The following is a 22,267-nucleotide window of genomic DNA, read 5'->3' as shown; positions in this document are numbered from 1 at the left end:
GTTTGCGATCCGCCATTAACGAAATGAAGAAGAAGAAGAAGAAGAAGTTTCGTTAACTCCGTCCGTGGTCATTTCCCAGGAGCGCCAGGCCGCCTCAGTCACACCCTTCTCCTCTTCTCCTCCACCCCCCACCTCCTTACTCTGCCCGCCATGTTCTGGAGGAGGAGGAGATACGTGTAGCTCTGGCTTTAGCTGGATTAGCATTAGCAGCACATAGCTAGGCGGAGGCGCAACAAGCTTCCCGACAGAAATAAGTACTCCGTCGTGATTCCCCCTCCCCACTTCAGACGTAGCCAGACTTCCTGAAGTGGTCTATCCGTGGAGTAACAATAAAACTGGACGTCTCGTAAAAATTGCGGTAAGAAAGCAATGACTTTTATTCGCAGTCGAGTTGTTTTGTTTTTCTAGGGTGTCCTGTAATCCAGTTTGCTTCGGTGATGTCTCTACCGAGCTCCCGTCTCTGCTGCTAGCTAGCATAGCATGCTAATTTGCATACCTAACGTACAAATAAGGTTGAGAGCCAACTGGAACGGTTGTGTAATTAGGTTATACGGCTGACAGAATATCCTGTAGATACAGCTGATCTAATAAAGATGGTTAGTGATCAACAGTTGTTGTTTTTCTTTTTTTTCCTCTGAACTACAGGAGTATATGAGCTAGCCGACCCGTCAAAAGCTCGGCTAGCTTTTGATCGAACTTTTTCTGTGCTAAGTTTTCGCATTGAAAATGAACACAACGTTCGTTATTAGTTCCACCAACAACCGAACTGTCTCTGGGATAACTGGCTGGTACAAGCTTGTATTTAACTTTGAGACGCATACTTTGGTAAATATTTCAGGGGGTTAAGAAAACTAGTTAGCGCAAACCTAGTCATCAAAACCTTAAGTTAGCGTTGTTTCACTGCCTAATATTATCAGGGTTTATTAGACGTTTGCGCCCCGTCGGATATGGCTATCTGCGCATTTAATCAGAGGATGGGAGAGTTATATCAGAGGATGTTTAAATGGGCAGTTGGTAAAAATTAAATCAGTGCTACACCATGATCAGTCGCTAAAGTTGTCACTGACGCTACTAGCTTCTGTGCTATCAGTCGCTTTAAAGAGGCGCAGTGATTAAAATTGATAAGCGACCAGTTTGAAGTATTTTCTTAACCAGTTCCTCTTGTTTGTATAAGGAGCTAGACTAAATGAGGTTGTATCGCCGTGCTGTGTAAAACTTGACACATTTCTTAACATTTTCAGTGGCTTGTTTCTGTGTGGGCGCTGTCTGCCGCACACCGGGTTTAAATGGTTTTTTAATCTGACGCTGGGGTTTGAATGTGCGCCGTTTTCCTGAAGCCGTGATAACGTGGCCCTGGAGAGGGCAGGGCTTTGTCTATTGTCAGGCTCAGTGGTTGACAGATGTCGTCACCCTCAGAGAGGACAAAGGGCATCTTCTCTTTTTAATACACAGGTGGATGTTAATGTTACATCACACATGTTGGTCTGGATACATTTAAGTCTTGGCTGTATGACTTCATCTAAAAAACAACAACAACAAAAAAACAATTATCTGTGTCTTTAGTTGTCACTAAAAGGAAGTAAATGTGTTTTAAGGAAGTTGCTGAATGTCCTGATGCTTTACTCTGCCTATAATCAGTCACACTCACACACAGGTGCCTGGTTGTGCAAGATTTCTATCAGCTTTACTCTTTCTGTGTGACAAGGTGGACCTGTTCCCAGAGTGCTGCCTCTTAAGCTCTAATGCTCATTATGGTTCGCCTCGTTTGTAACCAAGTCACGTAGTTCTTCAGCTATGTTTGACTTGTCTCGTTCTTTCATCAGACACCTTATCTCCACATTTGTGGTGGTCAGTTTATTGTTGATAGGACTGGACTGTGAGTTTTGTAGCGTTGGGCTGGTCAGCGTTGCCTGAAAGTTGAAGTACGGCAATCTGTGGGTGGTATCTCATTAAGGTGTGACTTCTGGTGGACTGCTTGGCGACTCAGAATTGTGAGAAAACGATTGAATTGAGAGAAAACAATTGAATTTTAGGTTGCAGGCTTACTGAAATTTGGGCGTGTCAGATGTTCTCTTGTCAGAGTAAAGCTCCTGTAAGAGTCAAAACCCAGCTTTTGAGTTGGGGTTACCCACAACAAAAGTCAGGTGGGTTTGAGACGAGATGGATATGTTCACAACAACTCTGTGACTTGTTAAAGTATTAAGTTATTGCCCAGTTTTTTAATTTATTTTTTGGATTTTTTTACTTCTTAAATACTGTTCGTGCCTGGGCTGTGCACCACCACAAATCACACAAGAGAACGTTAAGACGTTTGGCGAATTTCATTCATGAAGCAGTCTCCCAACTAGTTGCATCCCACCGACACACCACCTGAAGGAACATTTACATGCGAAAATTTCCCAGTTTCCCTTGAGTGAATTCATCAATTTGATATTCTGAAATCAATGAAGCAATCAAAATTTGATATAATCCAAAATAAAACTACCGTCTATGTGCTTGATCAAGTCAGTTATCAGCTTATTGTTACCCCTACCATTATCTAAGCAGGGCGTGCTGCCCTGAAAACTGAATCAAGTGCCCCACCTACCAAAACCCCACTACACCCGCGAGAGACAGCCTCTACATGGGGAGCAGATATTGTAGCAGCTCAGACCTACCATTGGTACCATAACACTTCACCACACAAAAAAAAAGAAAAACACAGCCAAGAACGTATGCTGGCCAAAAACGCCGGCGTATGTAACGCTCCACTAACTCTGCTCCAGGTCGACAAACGCAGATGAGCGCCCTCTCAAGGCAAGTGCTGTATTTTCCTGTGTTTAAGACGTTTTGGCGTGTAAGTCACATTTATTATGTGTCACCGCTGACCCGATGTGTTTATTATGCATTTATTTAATGGTCAAAACAGCTTCATTTCGCCTGGGTGGTGCGGCGCCATCCATCCGTCGCAGCTGGAGCCGCTAGCTCTCCAATATTCTTCCGCCTGCACCAGCTGCGTCTTTGTTTATTTTGTCAATGTAACCCAATAGGAAGCCAGACAATTTGGTTTTAATATCAATAAACAGAAGGCTTGTTGTTTTTATTTATTAATTTATTATTTCATTCATTTTTTTATTCATTTGTTTTTGTTTTTATTTACCATGCAAATAGATTTGCCGTATTTTCCGCCGTAAACGTTGCTCCGCCCTATAAGTCGCATCAGTTCAAATATGTCTAATAAAGTAGAAAAATCCATAAATATGTCGCTTTGCCGTATACGTTGCATCTATTATGTGTCACCGCTAATGCGTTGCGTTTAAGTGCCACCGCTGATGACCCAGAAATGTGGGGCGAACCTGGAAATTTGGGCCGGTGTTGTGCCAAAAATCGATGGGCTGCCAAATGGCGGCTGCGGGAGCGTGCACAGGAGGACTTTAACAAGAATTGAACAAGATTAGCACTTAAAAACAATTATTTGTTTGCTAGAAATTATATTAAGGATGTGCTTAATAAAAGGACTTTAACAGTTAAATCAGCTGTATTTCAAAAGTATTCACTGCCTCGGTGCTCCCAGGAGCGCACAGACTGGGAGGAAAAAGGAAGGAGGAACGTGCACGTTGCTTTGAAATTTAACAAGAAAAGCACCTAAAACAATTATTTGTTTGCTCAAATTTATATCAAAGGTGTGTCTCAGTTGAATTTTTACTTAATAAATCCACTTTAATGGTCAAATTAGCTGCATTTTGCCGGGACGGTGCAGCGAAATGAAGCTGGTTTGACTGTTGCGCCAAGCGGCGAGCAGAACGAAGGTGGAAGGTTTTGGCAAGATGTTTGTGTCATTAAACGCTGGTGAAGATTCTCAGTCATCCAGGACATGGTAAATTTAAAAAAGTTTCAAGACAAAAACAATAAATTATAAAATAAAGTATAATAAAGTCCAATTGTTTTTGTTTTGAACTTTTTTGAATTTGTCATTATAGCCACTTTTACCTATTACATGAAACAACGACATGCCTTACTACTTTGGTGCCATCTAGCTGCTAAAAAATGGTAGTGTTCAAAAATTTTCAGTCAGAATGAATGAAAATGGTCTATAATCTTAGCCAAAAATTGGTTTATAAATATGGGAAAAATCCATAAATACTAGGGGTGTAACAATACATAGATTTAAATTGATATATCGATTAAATGATAAATGATTTAATTATATTGTGGCAAAACAAACATCGATTCATATCATCATCTTTAAAATACGCTTTATTTTTAAATTCCCAAGGCACAATTGTGTCATCATTTCCGTGTGCAGCTGCGCTCTGCGGCCGCCTCAGCAACACAGCTAATTTAAAAAATGCACTTAAACATGAGAAATGTGAGACTATACTGAACAGGTCATTTAAAAAAAAAAATTTATTAGTTAAGAAAAAATGTTTTTATTTAAATACCTAGTGCCTGTAATAACAGAAATAAAATGGTTAAATCATATTTGAATTGTTTTTGTAAATTAATTTATATGCAAATGAGATGGGCATTTGATATCGCAATATATCGATCGCACACTTGCAAATCGAATCGAAATCGTATCGTGACAGACTTTTTGATATTGAGAAAAATCGTATCGTCATACAAACAAATCAATATAATATTGTATCGTAGTAAAGCTGGTGATTTACACCACTAATAAATACATCGCTTCAGCCTATAAGTCGCAGGGCATGCAAATTATGCAAAAAAACTTGACTTATAGGGCGAAAAATATGGTACCATCTTGATTATTTCAGGTTTTAATACTTTTTGAAGAGATTCTTAGTTCGGGAAAAAAAGTAAAGCCAGTGTGTTTGTTAGCAAAATTTCTTATCACCCACCAAATGGATTTCAGTGAAACGTTCATGAAGCAATCATTAGATGTACATCTACAACTGATTCGTTGGACACAGACAGTCCAACTTGATTTCAACATGATGCGTTTCTTTATGAAGAAATATGATGTTAGCATATCAAGTAGCCAGCCAGATGCTGTTTTAATAAACAGGCTGCATACCACAGCAAGGGGAGATATTCTTTTAATGGTCAACTGGGAATGTGATTTGAAATAATGTGCACTTTTTAAATTATTACTTTTTTAACTTCTCAAATGGTGCTGGTCAAAATTTGGGGCCAAAACTATCACAGAATTGGCCTGTCTTGTGGTCCCATTTAAATTAATATTTTATATTTTGTGTTAGCTTTATAAAACTTTGACTAATTTTTGGTTTTAATTCAAACATATGGAAACTTTAGAGACATTACAATAGCAGGCTGTACATAAAATCATCTTAGTAGAGAAATTGGTTTTGCTTGTAAGAAATTTTAAACAAATCCACATCAGTCATTGGAAAGAATTGTCACTTGCAGCTCCTACATAAGTTAAAACCCACAGAAACCACAAGATCTGTTTTAAGTAATAAGTGCTATGTGTTGTCATCATTGTATGTTCCCATACGCAAAATTAGTCCTCTGCATTTAACCCATCGCACCTGGGTACACCCAGGTGGAGCAGTGGGCAGCTATGTAAGCGCCCGGGGAGCAATTAGGGATTAGGTGTCTTGCTCAGAGACACCACGACATGTGGAAATGGCTGGGGATCAAACTGGGACTTTCAGGTCCCACATTGGCTGCTGTACCTCTACCCCTTGAAGTGAATAATTATGTAAAAGAAACATAATTGATAGGATTGTAAATAGTGTGTTTAGAAGGTGGGAACAGGCTGAAATAAAGATGTCACCTGTCTTGGTGGGCATAAAGGGCCCTGCATACTCCATCCGAAGCCGAATGGTTGACACGCAGTCACGTCACGTGGTTGTGGGACATTGATTTTTGCACACACCTTGCATATTCCACACACTTACAACGCAAAGCTTTTGGATAACTCCTCCTGCTGCAATATTTGTCATTGCACTGGTTTCTTCCAGCCAGAGTCTCATCCCTTCAAGAAAGCACCACACTTTTCAGTAGAAAGACTCCTCCATACACAACGTTCTCCAGCCAGGAACTTTTGGCCATTTGACTGATTTTGTGTGTTTGATGAGTTATACAGCTGAATGTCTGAGCGCATTTCCAAATTGATGAACATGCTCACAAACTTCTGACCAACCACACAATATTTTGTGCGTACGCCTGAAAAAGTTCAGCCCAGACCTTGTACCAAGAAGGGGCAGACAGAGCTACTCTTGAGAACAAAATGATGTGATTTTCATCGTGCAACTACGTCAACGAGAGCTGATTTTGCTGCTGTGGATAGTGAATGCAGGGCCCTTTAGTCAGAGGTATTCAGAGAAAGAAGCAGAGTGGTTAGCAGGGGGATTTAAGCCCTCCATCTGTTTCATAAAGCACCAAAATAAGCTCTGTAATCAGCAAGTTCTGATTATATGTGCATAACTGACAGTTTGACCAGACTGATGACACAGTCGGTTGTTAGGATGTATCTGACCTGTGTTTCAGGGCGCTCACACAAGCCGTGTGCTGTCTCTTTTGGGCTTTGTGTGATCGGAGAGTGAAATCGGGTCGAGGTGCCTACTAGTGAAGCGGGGGGTTGTTCCAGGATGCGGAGGGGGCGAGGAGGATGAGACGGACAAGACAGACTCCCTTCTCTTCCTCCTGTCAGCTATGGGTGAATAGGTGATTATAGCAGCAGATGCGTCAGTAGGTCTGGGCAGCATTCATGCGGATGCAGTAGGGAGGAGGGCGATGAGGGATTTTCAAGGGAGGACATGCTCCTCAGGAATCACGTTTCTCTGTGAGTTTATGGGTTGTGCCAAGTTGTTTTATTATCCCCCAAGCACATACACTCCTTGTTTCCTTCACCCTTGTTGCCTTCAGCTGTCTGTCCGTGGCATTACCAGGCAGGAAGCTGGATAAAGCAAACATAAAAGCCTTTACACGCAGACACATGCAACTTTAAAAGTTTGAAAAGAAATTGAATGGTTGAGTCATAACACAGTCTGCATAAAAAATATATTGAGGATTTTTTTAAACTGTCTTTGTTAAAGGCCGAGGTTGTGGGGCCTGTTGGTGCATGTTGATATAGGTATCAGATTACAGAACAGGATAAGTCATCATCCATCTTCAGCAGCAGGCAGGGAAACACAGGAAACATTTTACAGTGATTTAAACAGGATCAGCTAAAGTTTGCAGTGACTTGTTGATCTGTTTTATGACTGTATGCAGTTTCCATCTAAATGACATGTTTCATAGAATTTGATATTTTCTTTCCAACAGGCTGTATGACTTAAACGTAAACACACTACTCAGTAAGTAGTAGACTCATCAAGTTGAAGTTGTTTTTCCACGCAGCTGACAGGTTCTCATGGTCAGGGGTTTTCATACGGAATGAGTTACTTTCTCTTTCTGTATTTGTCAGGAAATGATTATAAGCCGGGCCATTGATCTTTGAGAAACAAGACAAGTGGCTCTTCTGGTTAACATTCCACTGGCTTGTCTCCTCTGCCACCCATGACACTGTGTAAAGAAATTTTCATTCTTAATACTGAGCTACTGATCAAGGACATAGACTGCGGTGCATTTACGGTCAGGCGCTAAACTTAGAAATGTATGTGAAATTTAATCAGCAAATTTTGACATTCAATTCAAGGGTTTAACATTCATTCAACCTTTTATTTATACAGGTTAGTCCCATTGAGCCTCGGGGACTCATTTACAAGAGAGACCTGAACATCAAACTAGAAGCATTTCAAATAGAAATTAAAATTATGCAACTTGTTTTTTAATCGTATGCGACAAAAGATCAATTAAAATAAAGGCAAATTGGTTCTTTTTACTCACACTGACAACCATTTAACGTCAAAACAATATTTTATTTATAATGGTGGATAACTAGCAAAAATGCTATTTTCTCATTAATTATTTTTTAATTTAATTAAAAAAATCAAACTAATGCTCACGAGTTTGTAATTTAGTCCTGTTGAACATAGATATTTTCCCCTTTGTTAAAAACAATTTTTTGCTTGTATGTTTTGTTTACCTGTCACTGACAGATGGGTCTGCAGCTTTGCAAAACATAGTAAATAACTTTGAGCCAATTTAGTTTAAATTTTCTTCATTATTTTGCAATAAAACCAAGTGATTTTTGAATTAAGCTACACAACTAAAACAGATTTTTGTAGAGTTTTTCCTGATTGTCCTCTGAACCTGCGCAGTGTGTAACTTGACCACCTGAAGCCTTCTGAAAAGCTCGTAAAACACTTGACGTTCGTTTTCAGCACCTGCAATTTGCCGCTGTACCAATTTACTGTAAACTGAATGACTTTCTGAAAGGTTACATTTGTCGCTGCGCTCGATTCACATCTGATACGAAGTAGGCAGGTGTGGAAAATGCTGAGCTAAGTCTGAAAGTATGAGACATGTTTGTCTAGTTTCAGAAGGAAAGACACTACAGCTGCTTCTATAAATACAAATCAGATGATCTTATTGCTGAAATGTGAAAACTGGAATATTTAGAGAGGTGTCTAGTGTGACTTTAGCACATGTCCACTTGTTCATGCAGAAATAAATCTTGAGGTGTTGCAGTAAACAGAAAATTATTTGAAGTGGTGCTTTTGACCCATGTTTCTTATTTTTCATTGCTGTCTTTTTTAATGTTGTTTGTCTGTTTTAGGTGATGGTGAGGTCTTGTGTGCAGCCTGCACCACGTGTGTGGAGATGATTTTAAAAGACGCTGGTCAGGAGGATTCAGGAACACTGCTTTGGCCTGGAGAAGCCTCTTAAACACACACAACGCTCCCCAACACAAAAGGATTAAAAACAACGTGACAAAGGACACTGACACTTGGAAGTAACGCAAACGTCTGGAGGATACAAACACTTGGACCCTTCTGGTTGACCTTCAAACTTACCGCACTACTAGTGCAGTCTTTTTTTCCTTCCTGTCTGTCCCATCTTCATCAACACCGCCACCATGCCGAGCACAATCCGCCGGCAGATGAAAAACGTGGTTAACAACTACTCTGACGCGGAGAAGAAAGTCAGGGAGGCCACGTCCAACGACCCCTGGGGCCCTTCGTCCTCACTCATGTCGGAGATCGCAGACCTCACCTACAACGTGGTGGCCTTCAGTGAAATCATGAACATGATCTGGAAACGGCTCAACGACCACGGGAAGAACTGGCGTCACGTCTACAAAGCCCTCACCCTGCTCGACTACCTGATTAAGACAGGCTCGGAGAGAGTGGCGCTGCAGTGCAAGGAGAACATCTTTGCCATCCAGACATTGAAGGACTTCCAGTACGTCGACAGAGACGGCAAAGACCAGGGCATCAACGTCAGGGAGAAGAGCAAGCAGCTAGTGGTCCTGCTCAAAGACGAGGATCGCCTTAAAGGAGAGAGGTCAGATTTTTCTAAACTAAATTTGAGATTTGGCTTCATTCATAAAAAAAAAAAAAAAAAAAAAAAAAAAAATTTTTTACTTTTTTTGACAGACCTTTATTATTAGCAAGCTGTCATGCTCCTAGTTATTGGTCGAGGCCTCTTTTCACTGCTCTGGTGCTAAAACTTTGTAAATTCAAGTGGACCCCCACACCCAGTTTCTCTTGTAGCTTTGCAACACAAACTCTGGCAGGCTGAGTACAACAAATAAATTACTTTGCATTAAAAATGTTTTAAAAGCTAAAAACTTTATATCAGCATAAAATTTTAGCAAAGGTATTCTCCAAGTAATTTTCTGTGGCTGCACATTACATATCTGCTGATGAAATTACAAAAAAAAATTACAATTAGGTTTAACTATCCTTTATTTTACCATTGCAACAGAAGATGTGATTGTGCTGGTGCAAACTGTTAAGATTGCTTTCACATCGTTTTACATCTAAACGTGTATTTGTTTGAGATTGGAATAAGGGCTGCACTGTGACTGTATTGATTTATTTATTTTATAACACAAAGGACTGGAATCATAGATCATTATTTTTCATGTATCATGTAATCCTTTACTACATGCTAATAAGATATTTGATGAATCCAAATAGTTCTCTTTGGACTTGATGCCACATCTTGTGTACATGATGGTGATGACAGAAGAGAAAATGGGGAGTGAAGAAATGTGGGTTTGTTAAAGTTGATATTTTCATTCACACTGCCTCTTCCCTCACGTTGAACCGTTCCACACCCCCACTTGAAAACTGTTGGTACGAACGTCTCACAGCTCAGACGTGTCTGTCTCCACCCCCTCATCCCCGTTGACAAACGTCACTGACGAGATGAGTGCCCTGCCATGGCAAGTAATCTAGTGGAAACATTGTAGTATTTTCCAGATCTGACCTTCCATAGACCAAAAACATGCATGTTAGGCTGATTGGTAACTCTACATTGTCCCTAGGTGTGAGTGAGAGAGTGAATGTTTGTCTTGTTTGTCTCTGTGTTCCTGTGATGGATTTGTGACCTGTCTAGTGTGTACCCCGTCTCTCACACAGTGATAGCTGGATATGAGCACCAGTGATCCCCACCACCCCACGACCCGAATAGGAAGAAGCTGGTAAAGATAATGGATTAAGTGTTTCCCCTAGATAACCACCATGGTGGGGCGATCATCTCTTCTGTGATTTTTGTCAAGGGCGGGGCCACATACGTCTTGAGCTGTGCACTGTTTGTACTGACACTTTTCAAGCAGGGCTGGTGTCAGCATGAGGGAAGAGCAGCATAAACGTTGCCTTTTAGCTTTTTAGCTAGCGTGACTGAATTGCGCGCCGTTAGCTTAGCCATTCGTCAGTGTCCAGTAGGGCGCTCAGTTCTGTTGACGGCTTGTATAAACTGTTTTGTAAACCGCTTCTATAATGGTAGGGAAACACTGGGATGGATGGATGGATAAGTACAGATGAAAAAAATCAGTCTTGATGAACCTTAGTTTCAAGACTTAATCTGTACGAACCTGTATGTTCCTAAAAACATAAAATTCACACTAGATTCACATGTAGTACGACAAGATCTTGTAAGATTTGCACACAAAATATGTTGCATAGAAAAAAATTACATGTATATTTTCCCACAAGTTAAACTAAAACGGTTGTCTTTAGTCTTACTGTAGTAGATAGTAGGTAGTAACAGTAGTTATAGTAGTAATAGTAGGTAGTAATAATTAAAGTCTGGTAAATTATGGAATTTTTACATGGAATATAAGTCAAAGTGCAGTCTTCAGCAATTTAAAATCTTTGTTTTTACTTTTTGTTTGGCTATAGATTCGGTGTGTTCTGTTTTGGTGTTTGTCTCCAAAGATATCAAACTTTGCCCCAAAGGTTTTAAGCATCTGTACTGTTGTCATTGTTTTTGTTTTAGGTCTCAGGCTTTGAAGACTAAGGAGCGAATGGCCCAGGTGTCCACGGGAAGCAGCAGTCAAGCAGGTTTTGGTCGAGGCTCATCCCAGCCCAACCTCTCGACATCCTACAGCGAGGAGTACGGCAGATCAGAGGGCTCACCTGCCTCCTACCACGGCTGTAAGTGTGCCCTTGTAGTTGCCTCCCACAGCACACAGGGTTCATCCCATCTGTTTAAACAAGTGTACGGCTGGTTAACCCAATGATTAATACTGATTCTCACCTGCTGTAACTTTGGCCCACTCCCTGAAACCTTCCCCTCCCCCCGTTTTGTCTCTGGCCTGCAGTCCTGCACTAGGGCAGCTGCATTCCTGAGCGCTTTTCCTCTTCCACACACAAACTGGAGGAAGAAGAGCCCCCCACCATTCATCTTTCATCTACACTACAGATGATTCTGCTCCTCTTGTGAGTGATGAACTCACTTATCTTAAGTCAGCAAGAGTGTAGCGAAGTAGGATAGCACCATGGGTCAGGTTAGGGTAACTCGGGAATTTGTTCCAGTTTTTGTATCATTACATGTAAATGTCTTCTGTATGTAGGGAGAATTAATATTCACTGAATCAAATTGGTTACAAGGTTTTTGTACCGAGTTGATTTTGTTTCTGATTTTGGGCTAGTTTGTGCAGCCAGGAGTTCAAAAACAAAAACTGACGACGTGAAAGGATGACAGAGTGGAATGGGAAAATGGGGTAACACGGAGAGAAAGTACAAAAATGGAATGAAAGAATGAACCCTGGCCTCTTTTCCTTTCACACTCTGACCCTCGGTCCTTTTGGACACAGCAGGACAACCGTGTGTGCACGCAGGCTTATTGGTTCACGGTTGTTTGTTGCCATGCTTGTGGTTTTACCCTGCATGAATCTTGCATGGTGCGCTGAACCCTTATTTTCTGGCCTACATTCTGTCTGTGTGCATTACATTTGTGTGTGTGGCTCACAGCCGGAAGCTTTCAGCTGCTGAGTCATCAGTGGAGCAAACGGATGGACAGATTGACCAATAGGAGTTCAGTCAGGCTATCTCTGGGGGAGGTGACAGGGGAGGTTGAGCATTCCAGATGAACCTTCCGCATATTGTTGTCCCGACATGGTGAGAATGAATGACCATACATCTGTTACCGTAAGATTAAAACTTCCCCCAGTTCCCAAAGTGTCTCAGGGCTCATTGAGTTTTTATACTGTATGTGTAGTATAGAAATATGTTCTTTGTATTTTAGTTTTAAAATCAGCTTTATTTAATAAATTAGTTAACTCACAAATAATTTGTGTACCTCATGGAAAATGTATAAAACCACAAAGTTTCAGGTACAACATTCATCATTTTTGAGATTATTTTTTTTTTTTTTGATTTTTGTCTTTTATATATATATAAAAAAAACTGTGATTCTATTATTTGCCGGTTGTTCAGCTTGTATTTGAGTCAATATAAAAATGTGAGAAAGAACTTAAAAGGATCACCCAGATTGAAGTGGTTTTGTGTTTAAAGGTTTTTAGCAATAATATCTTACCTGTTGTAAAGGAGTGGTGGTGCAGAGGTTAGAGAAGGTGGGCCTGTGATTGGAAGATCACCGGTTCAACTCCTGGTACCGACAACATCAAAATGTGAGTGGGATAAGTGAAGCACCCACACCTGCCTCCACTGTATTTGCCCCACTCTGGGCTCTTGAGCAAGGCCCTTAACCCCCACCATCTGCTCCCCCAGGCAACCTAGATGGCAACTCTCTGCTCCACACAGAGAGCTGTGGAAGCTTGATGGTCTGTGTTTGTGTCAGGAAGGACATGCGGTGTAAAAACAATCCCCAAGTCTTCGTACGACGGAGGTAGATGGAGACACGTCTGTGCTGTGCACTGTTTGTGCCAGCAGTTCTCGACTGGAGCGGGGGGTGGACGGCTCAGGGTGAGGGGAAATGGAGTGCTACTTCTGTAGCTTTTTAGCTAGCACGTCTGTATTGCACGCAGCTAGCTTAGCAATACGTCAGTTCTGGCAGTTGTCAACGGGTGGTGGGGGGGGCACAATTAGGTAGGAAGGGCACCCCGTTCTGTTGACGGGGGTGTATGTGTGTGTGTGTGTGTGTGTGTGTGTGTGTGGGGGGGGGGGGGGGGTTGGTTTGGTTTGGTAAGCAGGGCGCTCAGTTCTGTGGATAGGGCACCCTCCTTGTATAATGGTAGGGGAAACAATGGAAAGAATTTGGTTCTGATCAAACTGAAGAGCTGACGGCTAGTGCAGCCAGAACAAGTGACGTTCTCAATGTCACAATGCACAGTTATTTAATGTACATACAATTCTACTTCTATTTTTTTCAAGGCTTTTATAACTGTATGTATTAACAGCTAGCAGCAGTAGGTAGGTGTTGCACTTCCAGTGTAGGAATATCTTCTTTGTGCTAGAATACCTGCTAATATTTGATATTTGTTTTTTTCTTAGAGTATTAGACAACAACCATGAAACTAACTAACTTAGAGTGATTCATTCTTTCTAACGTGTCCTTATTTTATCCTTTACTCATGCGGGGCTAGTTAATAAAGCACAACATGTGTCAGCATGCAGCCTTCTCAACAACATTTTGAGTAGGAGGCTAACGACTCAAGAGTAGGAGGCTGGAGTCATTTCCTAACATCAACACATCGATGTTCTGAGCAACAACAGTATTGGTGAACGCAGACTGTTTAAACACTGATCACTGAAGAAAAGGTCTTACCAGCATCCCAAGCATGAAAAGAGTTATGAAGTCATAATCAGTAGCAGCTGTCAATCAATTTTGTAGTGAGCTAACATACATTTTCAAGAGTCTAATAAATAATTATTTCACAATATTTTATTCTTTATCTTGCAGCAGTCCCAGCTGAAAGCATGCTGCTCAGAAACTTCACTTTGTTTTCTTTAACTCCAGACAAGGTCGTGAAATCTGATCAACATCAAAAGCATCATATTGTGAACATTTAAATTAGACGGTTTTAACCCTTTAACTTTGACTATTCATGTTCTTCAGGGAGAAGTCAACCACCTTATTTAACTGCTTTTAAATACTATTTTTAAATCCAACATTTTTCAGTCAGGTCATCTGGACAGGTTTTTTTTTTTTTTTGCTGAAACATTTCATCACAAAAAAAACAAAAAACTGTCCAGATGACCTGATTGAAAAATGTTGGATTGTATACCTGGATTATTGAGCAAGGACTTTGTTGACTATTTTTAAATATTATTTCCACAAAAAAAAGTAGTCAGTCTTTTAGAGCTATCTCAGCCTGAAATAAAAACATCTATTTTAAATGATTTTTATTTTATTTTAATGCTTTAAGGGTTTTGTTTACAAACTACACTTCAGTGGTTTTTTTTAATTTGACAAAATATTTAATTTTCAATAATAAAAAAATGGCATTTTCCTCCATTAGTATGCCTTCTGGGCCAACATCCACATCCTCCTGTTCTCCAGAACTCAAAACTTATGCTTGGTTCTCATGGCCCAGTCAGAGGGGTTCTGGACCTCCTCCTCTGCACAGAGTCAGATCTCCTAGAGGGGCTCGGTGCTCGCTTCTAAAACAAACCGTGATCACCCTCTTCATCAACAAAGTCCTCTCTGTTTGACTCTGACTGTTTTTCTCCTTCATGATGCTCCTCAGCCTGAGAGGTTCTTGCTCGGCGGTTTTGTCCTCTGGGTCCACCTCATGTTCAAAAATCGTTTCTTTGTCAAACACTCAAACACTCTAAAACTGACTAAACACTAAAAACACCATAACTATAAAACCCATCCATCCATCAATTATTTTTTACCCGCTGCTTTCTTTTTGAGTCGCTGGGGTCACTGGCGCCCATGTCCAGCCATCACTGTGCAAAAGGCGGGGTACACCCTGGACAGGTCACATGTCCATCACAGGGACACACAGAGGCAAACGAGACAAACAACCATTCACTTTCTCACTCACACCTAGAGACAATTTAGTTACCAGTCAGACTAACATGCATGTTTTTGGTCTGTGGGAGGAAACCGGAGTACCCGGAGAAAACCCACTCATATACGGAGAGAACATGTAAACACCCAGAAAGGCCCTCAGACCAGGATTTGAACCAGGGTAACCTGCTCACTGAGAGGCATCAGCTCGAGTAGTTGTGCCACCGTGCTGCCCATATAAAACCCAAACATGCTAAATATCACAAATCTCTCAAACCTCATGACTCCCGCTCTCTCTCAACATGCGCCAAATTCCAAGTTATGAAACTTCTTCTTCCTGCAGTTTTTTTTGGCGCTTGAGAACTTCGAGCCTCTGTCAGAAAGGAGGGGAGAGGTTGTTTATCTGTTTGGAGGGTGTGGGAGGTGAAAGTGTGGGTGATGGAGGTGTTTTGTCCCTGAGACTGCCCATCTTTGCTTTAGCCTCGCACTCTAACGCGCTTCGTATATGACAACGATTTTCAGAAAAAGATGTGGATTATTCATCATAACTCTGGTTTTACTTGGCCTATCAACACAATTTAAAAACTGGTGTGCATTAAAGTCTGTACTTTTGACTAATTAAAATGGAGTCTGAGAGGCTGGCTTTCCCACTAGAGCAACTGAAATTGGTCATGCAACTATCACATGGAGGCGCGTTAATTGACTCCAAAGGAGAAAACAAAAACGTCAGTAGGTGGCGAAATCGTTGCCTCTTTTTAAGAAGGCAGGTCATAACAAACTGTAAAAGCAGTCTTAACAAGTGCTTATTTCAGCTGCTGCTTTCTTATTTAGGATGGTTGCCGGTTTCTTTTTTTTTCTTTCGCTGGAAAAGGGCTTTGTCCATACGGTTAAATTAAAATTTCCTTTACTTACCCAAAGAGTTGCAGCTGAAAACCCTTCTAATGAATTAGATTATTCTTGCAGTTTTCTGCTGGTAATCTTGCTGGCCAAGTTTTATTTTTAAAATCCCCTTATTTTTTATCAAGTGTGATAGATAAAAATGGACAAGGGTGCACATATTCTGTCAGTAAAGCTGAACTCGCATGTGACAATAGCTTTCACTTTCTATGTTTTTCAAAATAAACTATGATGGTAGAAATAGATGCTGGGAGTTGTTTTACTTTTCTTTTTTTTTCGGAGTGATGTAGGCTGTAGATATGCTGTCCAAAAAGACTAGAACTGGACTTTTCTATGACACTACCAGGTGCCAGTGAGGACCGTCATGGTCATGATTATTCTTTGAATTTGCCCTTTTTAGCTAGACTTTTAGGTAATACTGTATTTTTGTTAATACACTGCCTGGCCCCAAAAAAAGTCGCCACCATAGAAAAGGTCACACACTAATATTTCCTTGTACCGCCTTTAGCTTTGATTACAGCATGCATTCACTGTGGCATTGTTTCGATAAGCTTCTGCAATGTCACAAATCAGACAGTGTATATCAATATAAAAGGAATAACTGAGTTTTCAGCCATTTGTTAATTCTCAGGTAAATCCTGAAGTAAAAATAGTTGAATTTAGCTTTGTTATTGTAGTGGTTTCTGTTTTAGGAGTTTTCAGTTCTGCTCCCTTCTTTACTTTGTCCTTTATATTGTAACACATAAAAAGAAATTATGCATGTAAAAAAGCCTACCTTTTTCAGAAGCCACTAAATTCCTTATCTGCAGAGACAAAGTGGGAATGTGTTAGGCTCTCAGCCTTTAAATTAGAATGTGCTCCATTATCTCCTCATGAATCTACCGTAGACCACACTGGTTGTGATCAGGACATATTGTATTCATAGATGTGACTGCGTGGAGGCACAACTCAGGAGCTGTAGAAGAACTACTAAATTATTTTTTATACTGACAGAGTTGTGTGAGAACAGTATCAAGAACTTAGCCATATATGGTTTATTCCCACAGTGGTGGGCATGAAATTGTTGTTTTAGCTGGTAGTGAGATTTGTGTCATTTTCTCTTGCAACTTTGAAGTATTTCACATTAACATTGTGCCAGCGGGACCCGTCTTAAGTGTAGCAGTGTTCTACAGAAATGATTAGCTGGTTATTGTTGCCAAGATAACTAGAGTATAAAAACAATTTAAATGATTAACAACAAAGTCCATGCTCAATAATCCAGGTATAAAATCCAACATTTTTCAGTCAGGTCACCTGGACAGTAGGAATGTGCGATATGGCATAAAATTCATATCACGATGTATATTGTGAAGGGTGGCGATAACAATATATATTGCGATATGTTTTGGGTATAAAACTTAATAGGAATTTTTTTAAAAGCATAGGGTGTCCTTTTGCTATCATATATTTTGAATTAAAAAAATTCCACTACTAGGTCCAGAGTTTTTAAATAATAAACAGATCAAGTATTAGGCTTCTTGCTTATAGTGCAAAACAGTGCAAAATATATAAAATGTAGTTTTAGCCATATGTTTTAAACAAAATAATATGTTAACAATTTCCAGTCTTCTCACTTAAGAAATGAACAGCAACAGAGCAGCATTTTACAATGAAACACTTCACCCTCCAACCCTCTAGTTGGCGACTCCTTCCGCTTTAATGGAGAGCTGACACAAAATGAGTCTGTGGCTTTGACCAGAGGGTCTCGCAGTAAAATCACCCAACACAGTGTTCTTTTCACAGATCAGAGAGCAGCTTTCTCTAAAGCTGACCAAAGCTTACTTTCACTTTCGATGGAAAAAAAATAAAAACAAACTTTCGACGGAACACAGCAAGTTGCGCATGCGTCAGAATACGGCAACACTACGGCAAGCCGGCTGTAGTTAGCTTGTAGCTTCGCTACTTAGCTCTCGAAGACTTTAATGCCACTTACGCACAGTTTTCAACTAAAAAAAAGTAACGATTAAATCAGACAGCTCTGATTTTACACTTGAACACCACTTACGCACAGTTTTAAACAAAAAAAGTAACGAATAAACTGACAACTTTGATTTTACATCAGACACATCATTACTGCGGTTAGCCGGTAGAAGACAGATCTCCATCGTAGGCTAAATGTCTATTGTTTCTACCGTATACCGTTTATATCGCGCATTCCTACTGGACAGTTTCTTTTTTTGTGCTGAAACGTTTTGCCTTCAATCCGAAAGGCTTCATCAGTCAAGGAAACACAACAAAACTGAGTCTTCCTCCAACAGCTTACTCCAAAGTGGAACAAACCAGTTCTGCTTGTGATTAGATGAATTTAAATGATTCATCATTTACTTTATTTCAGACACAATATAAGATCCATATAGAAAACATAAAAAACAGCAAAAACACAATTCAATTAAATTTTTTCAAGAGAAAAATTTAGTACATAAAGGACAAGTTGATAAGTCTGACAAGAAATTAATGAACGTGGCGACCTCGACAAAAAGTTAGTGAGTCCAAAAGTCAGACACATTTCTGAACCTGAAAATGGAAGCAAACTGTAAATTATTTATTAAGAGTATAAATGGTACTCAGTTTTTTGAAATATTTGGGTACTTGTTCATCACAGTAATGTTTGTAAATTGAATCTGTATTTAAAAAATGTAGTAATTTGTGATAATTCAATGATTTGAAGTGACCCATAAATATTAATTCAATTAAATTTAGTTTATATAGTGTCAGTTGTCTCAGGGCACTGTACAAAAACATTCACATACATAAAAAAGCCAATTAGTAAAAGTTATCAATTTTATGAAGCCAGCAGATTGTGTTGAATCTTCACTTTGTCACAGTTGCCCATCCTGAACAAACACAAAGGCGACAGTGGAAAGGAAAACCTCGTTTTTAACAGGAAGAAACCTCCAGCAGAACCAGGCTCAGGACGAGTGGCCATCTGCTTCAACTGGCTGGTGTTTGAGAGAACAGGAAGGAGAAACACACAATCATAGAATGACAGGTCCAGGTGCACTTTCTATTGGAGGAAAGACAAAAAACGGATGTTAAGGATTGGAGATGTTCCGATTGATATGCCACCGATCATGATCGGCCAATTTCCTTTAAAAAGTATTTGATCGGCCGATACCGATCGATACCTTTCAGTGCCAATAACAAAAGCCAATCACCTTTGCAGCCTGCAGAGGTCCAGTGGTGTGTGTGTGTGTGTGTGTGTGTGTGTGTGTGTGTATATATATATATATATATATATATATATATATATATATATATATATATATATATATATAAAGCAATGCTTTGAGATTTATTTGATTTTCTGCACTATGTAGTCTGTTGAGAGGCTTAATGTTTTCAATCTGTTAAAGATTGTGTTACTGATAGCAGGTACATTTAAATGTTTGTCAGTTGTCCTTTTGACTGAATACAGTCTTTGCTGCATTGTGCCTGCAAATTTTGTATTTTTTTTGTTTTGGAAATAGGCCTGTCGCGATAAACAATAAATTTATTAATCGCATAATGCATGAAAATTATCAACTTCATTTTCATTTATCGGTTTTACCGTTTCTTCGTGTCTCTCTCTTTCTTCTGGACACTGGATGACAAAAGGCTCAACTCCGGTGCTCTTCAATGACCCCTCCCTTTCTCTCTCTTCTTTAAAATCCGTTTTAATGTAGAGGGCGGGTACATGTCTTGGACCTGGGGGGTATAGAGTGCGTATCGGGAATAAGAATGAAATGTATCGTTATTGTATGTCTTTGAGTGAGTGAATGTGAGATTGAGGTTGGGATTGTGTGATTGTGTCTGTGTATGAATGGGTATTTGTTAGGCCGAGACTCGAACTGCCCCCTCTTTGATACAACTGGGGATGCTTGGCATCGCGCCCCTATCGCGCGGCCCCCTGGTGGGGTGTGCCCTTGCCTGCCGGCGCGCTTGGGGCCCTTGGTATCGGGGGCTGGGAGCTTGGGCGTGTGTCGGCTCGGCCTGGTGTCTGCCTGGTGGGGCTCGGGTCCTCTGGCCCTGTCGAGCCTTGGCCTGGGTGGTGTGAGTCCTCGGTGCCCGGGCCTCGGTGCCTGGACCTGGACCTACATCGGTGCGGCGGGTGCCGACGGAGGCCTATGAGTTTGTCGCTGTTGGCCCCGGGGGGTCACTGTATGTGGTTGCTGGTGGGGATCTTCCGGTTCTCCCCTGTGGTCCGTTCTGGGGGGTGGGTGAGTGGTTCGTCCTGTGTGGGTGGCTCTGGGGGCTCCGCGGTCGGGGTCCCTCCTGGGGTCTTGGGCTCTGGTCCCCCCTTTTTCGTCTGCCTCTGGTCTTGGGGGTCGGGTCTCTGCTGCTTCACAGTTACTAATAAATGTTCTATTAGAGAAGCCTTATACACTTATGCATGCTCACAACCACACACAAATAGAAGCAGGGATGTTTATGTAGGCTTTATATGTAGATATATAGATATGTATGTGAGTGTATATTCATGTGTATGTAGGTATGGGTATATATATTTATGGAAACTTACTGCAAAGCCATGAATATTTTAAGTTCTTTATACATATGTATTTTGTTGCTGTGTTTTGTCCTGTTCTTTGCAGGTGAACAGACAGTGGCCGGGTGTTTTGACGTGTGCTCTCTTTGTGTATATTTCTTATATTTTGGAGTCTTACTTTGTCTTCTTTCTTTCTATCCTATTAAAAAAAAAAAAAACCTACACTAGATAGTCACTATAATAAATATTTCATAATAATGGTGTGGAGAGGATGGCTGTAAGGGGAGAAGGGAGGCCATCTAAAAAAAAAAAAATCCGTTTTAATCGTCCAAAGTCATGTACCACATGCGATGCGAATGACAATAAAACCTACTTGAACTTGACTTGAACTTGAACTCTCATTAAATCTCTGGCAGCAACGTTTTGGATCAACTGAAGACTTTTTAAATAATTTTTGGACACCCAGGTAATTAACAATTGCAATAGGCCAGCCTAGGCTTTGTAAATGCATGGACCAGTTTTTCTGCATCATTTTTGGACAAGATGTTTCTAATCTTAGTGACATTATGCAGCTGGAGGGAAGTGGTTCTGGAATTTTTTTTATGTGGGGTTTTAAGTCATATCCAGATCAAAAATGTCACCAAAGTTTTTAACTTAAGAACTGGAGGCCAAATTAATGCCATCTAGAGGAAGTGAAAGGCTGCAAAGTTTTTTTTCTCAAGATGCTCTGGTCCTAATACTACAACCTCTGTTTTGTCTGAGTTTAAAAGTAGAAAATTAAGAGTTATCCAGATTTTCATGTCTTTAAGACATGCTTGTAATCTAAGTAACTGATTAGATTCATTGGGTTTCATTTCATGGACAGATATAACCATGTATCATCAGCATAACATTGAAAATTTATCACATGCTGTTTAATAAATTTACATAATGGAATCCTATACAAAGTAAAGAGTATTTTTCCTAGCACTGAACCCAGAGGAACTCCACTGTGAATGAAGAAGATTCATTATTTAGATTTACAAACTGGAATCTATCAGATAAATATGATTTAAACCATTTTAGAGCCATTTCTGTAATCCCAATATCATATTCAAGTCTCTGTAGTAGAATATTGTGATCAACTGTATCAAATGCAGCACTGAGGTCTAACAGGATCAGTGTAGACACCTGTCCATTGTCTGAGGCCATGAGAATATCATTAGTAATGTTCACTAGTGCTGTTTCTGTGTTATAGTGAGCTCTAAACTCTTGACTGAAACTGATTATTTCTTTGCAGATGTTCACACAGTTGATTTGCAGCTATTTGCTCAAGAATTTTTTTGATGAATTTCAGATAGGTCTATAATTTTAAATATGTCTGTAATTTTAGATAGGTCTATAATTGTCCAGAATTCCTGAATCAAGATGAGGTTTCTTAATTAAAGGAGTTTTATTTTCTGACATTTTTATTTCAAATGACGGTGGTGCTGACAATGTAGGAAAAAACAAACAAACTTGAGTTCAACTGTTGCTTTTATACGTTACTTTTCTAAAATCAGGCAAACTTAAGAATTTATACCACTTCTTCTTTTATGTTGGTAATTCATTTTTACAAGGATACAAGGATTTTTATTGTCATTCACATCACATGTGATGCATGAG

The 22,267-nt window shown here is 40.1% G+C and overlaps 1 protein-coding gene across 2 annotated transcripts in view; it reads left to right on the top strand.

The window, feature by feature from the left end:
* The first annotated feature begins 172 nt into the window (after positions 1-172).
* epn2 (epsin 2) overlaps positions 173-22,267 on the top strand; it is a 44,765-nt gene continuing 22,670 nt past the window's right edge. For both annotated transcript variants that reach the window (XM_037688911.1, XM_037688910.1), the window contains exons 1-3: positions 173-358; positions 8,630-9,357; positions 11,299-11,456. In XM_037688911.1, the coding sequence (XP_037544839.1) occupies positions 8,930-9,357; positions 11,299-11,456 (586 nt within the window). In that variant the 5' untranslated portion in view covers positions 173-358; positions 8,630-8,929. The remainder of the gene's footprint in view (positions 359-8,629; positions 9,358-11,298; positions 11,457-22,267) is intronic.

The sequence above is a fragment of the Nematolebias whitei genome, chromosome 15 (assembly GCF_014905685.2).
Source record: "Nematolebias whitei isolate Nwh7 chromosome 15, NemWhi1, whole genome shotgun sequence".
In the NCBI taxonomy this organism is placed as follows: domain Eukaryota; kingdom Metazoa; phylum Chordata; class Actinopteri; order Cyprinodontiformes; family Rivulidae; genus Nematolebias; species Nematolebias whitei.
The sequence above is the reverse complement of the archived record's forward strand: the minus strand, read 5'-3'. Positions and strand labels throughout refer to the sequence as shown.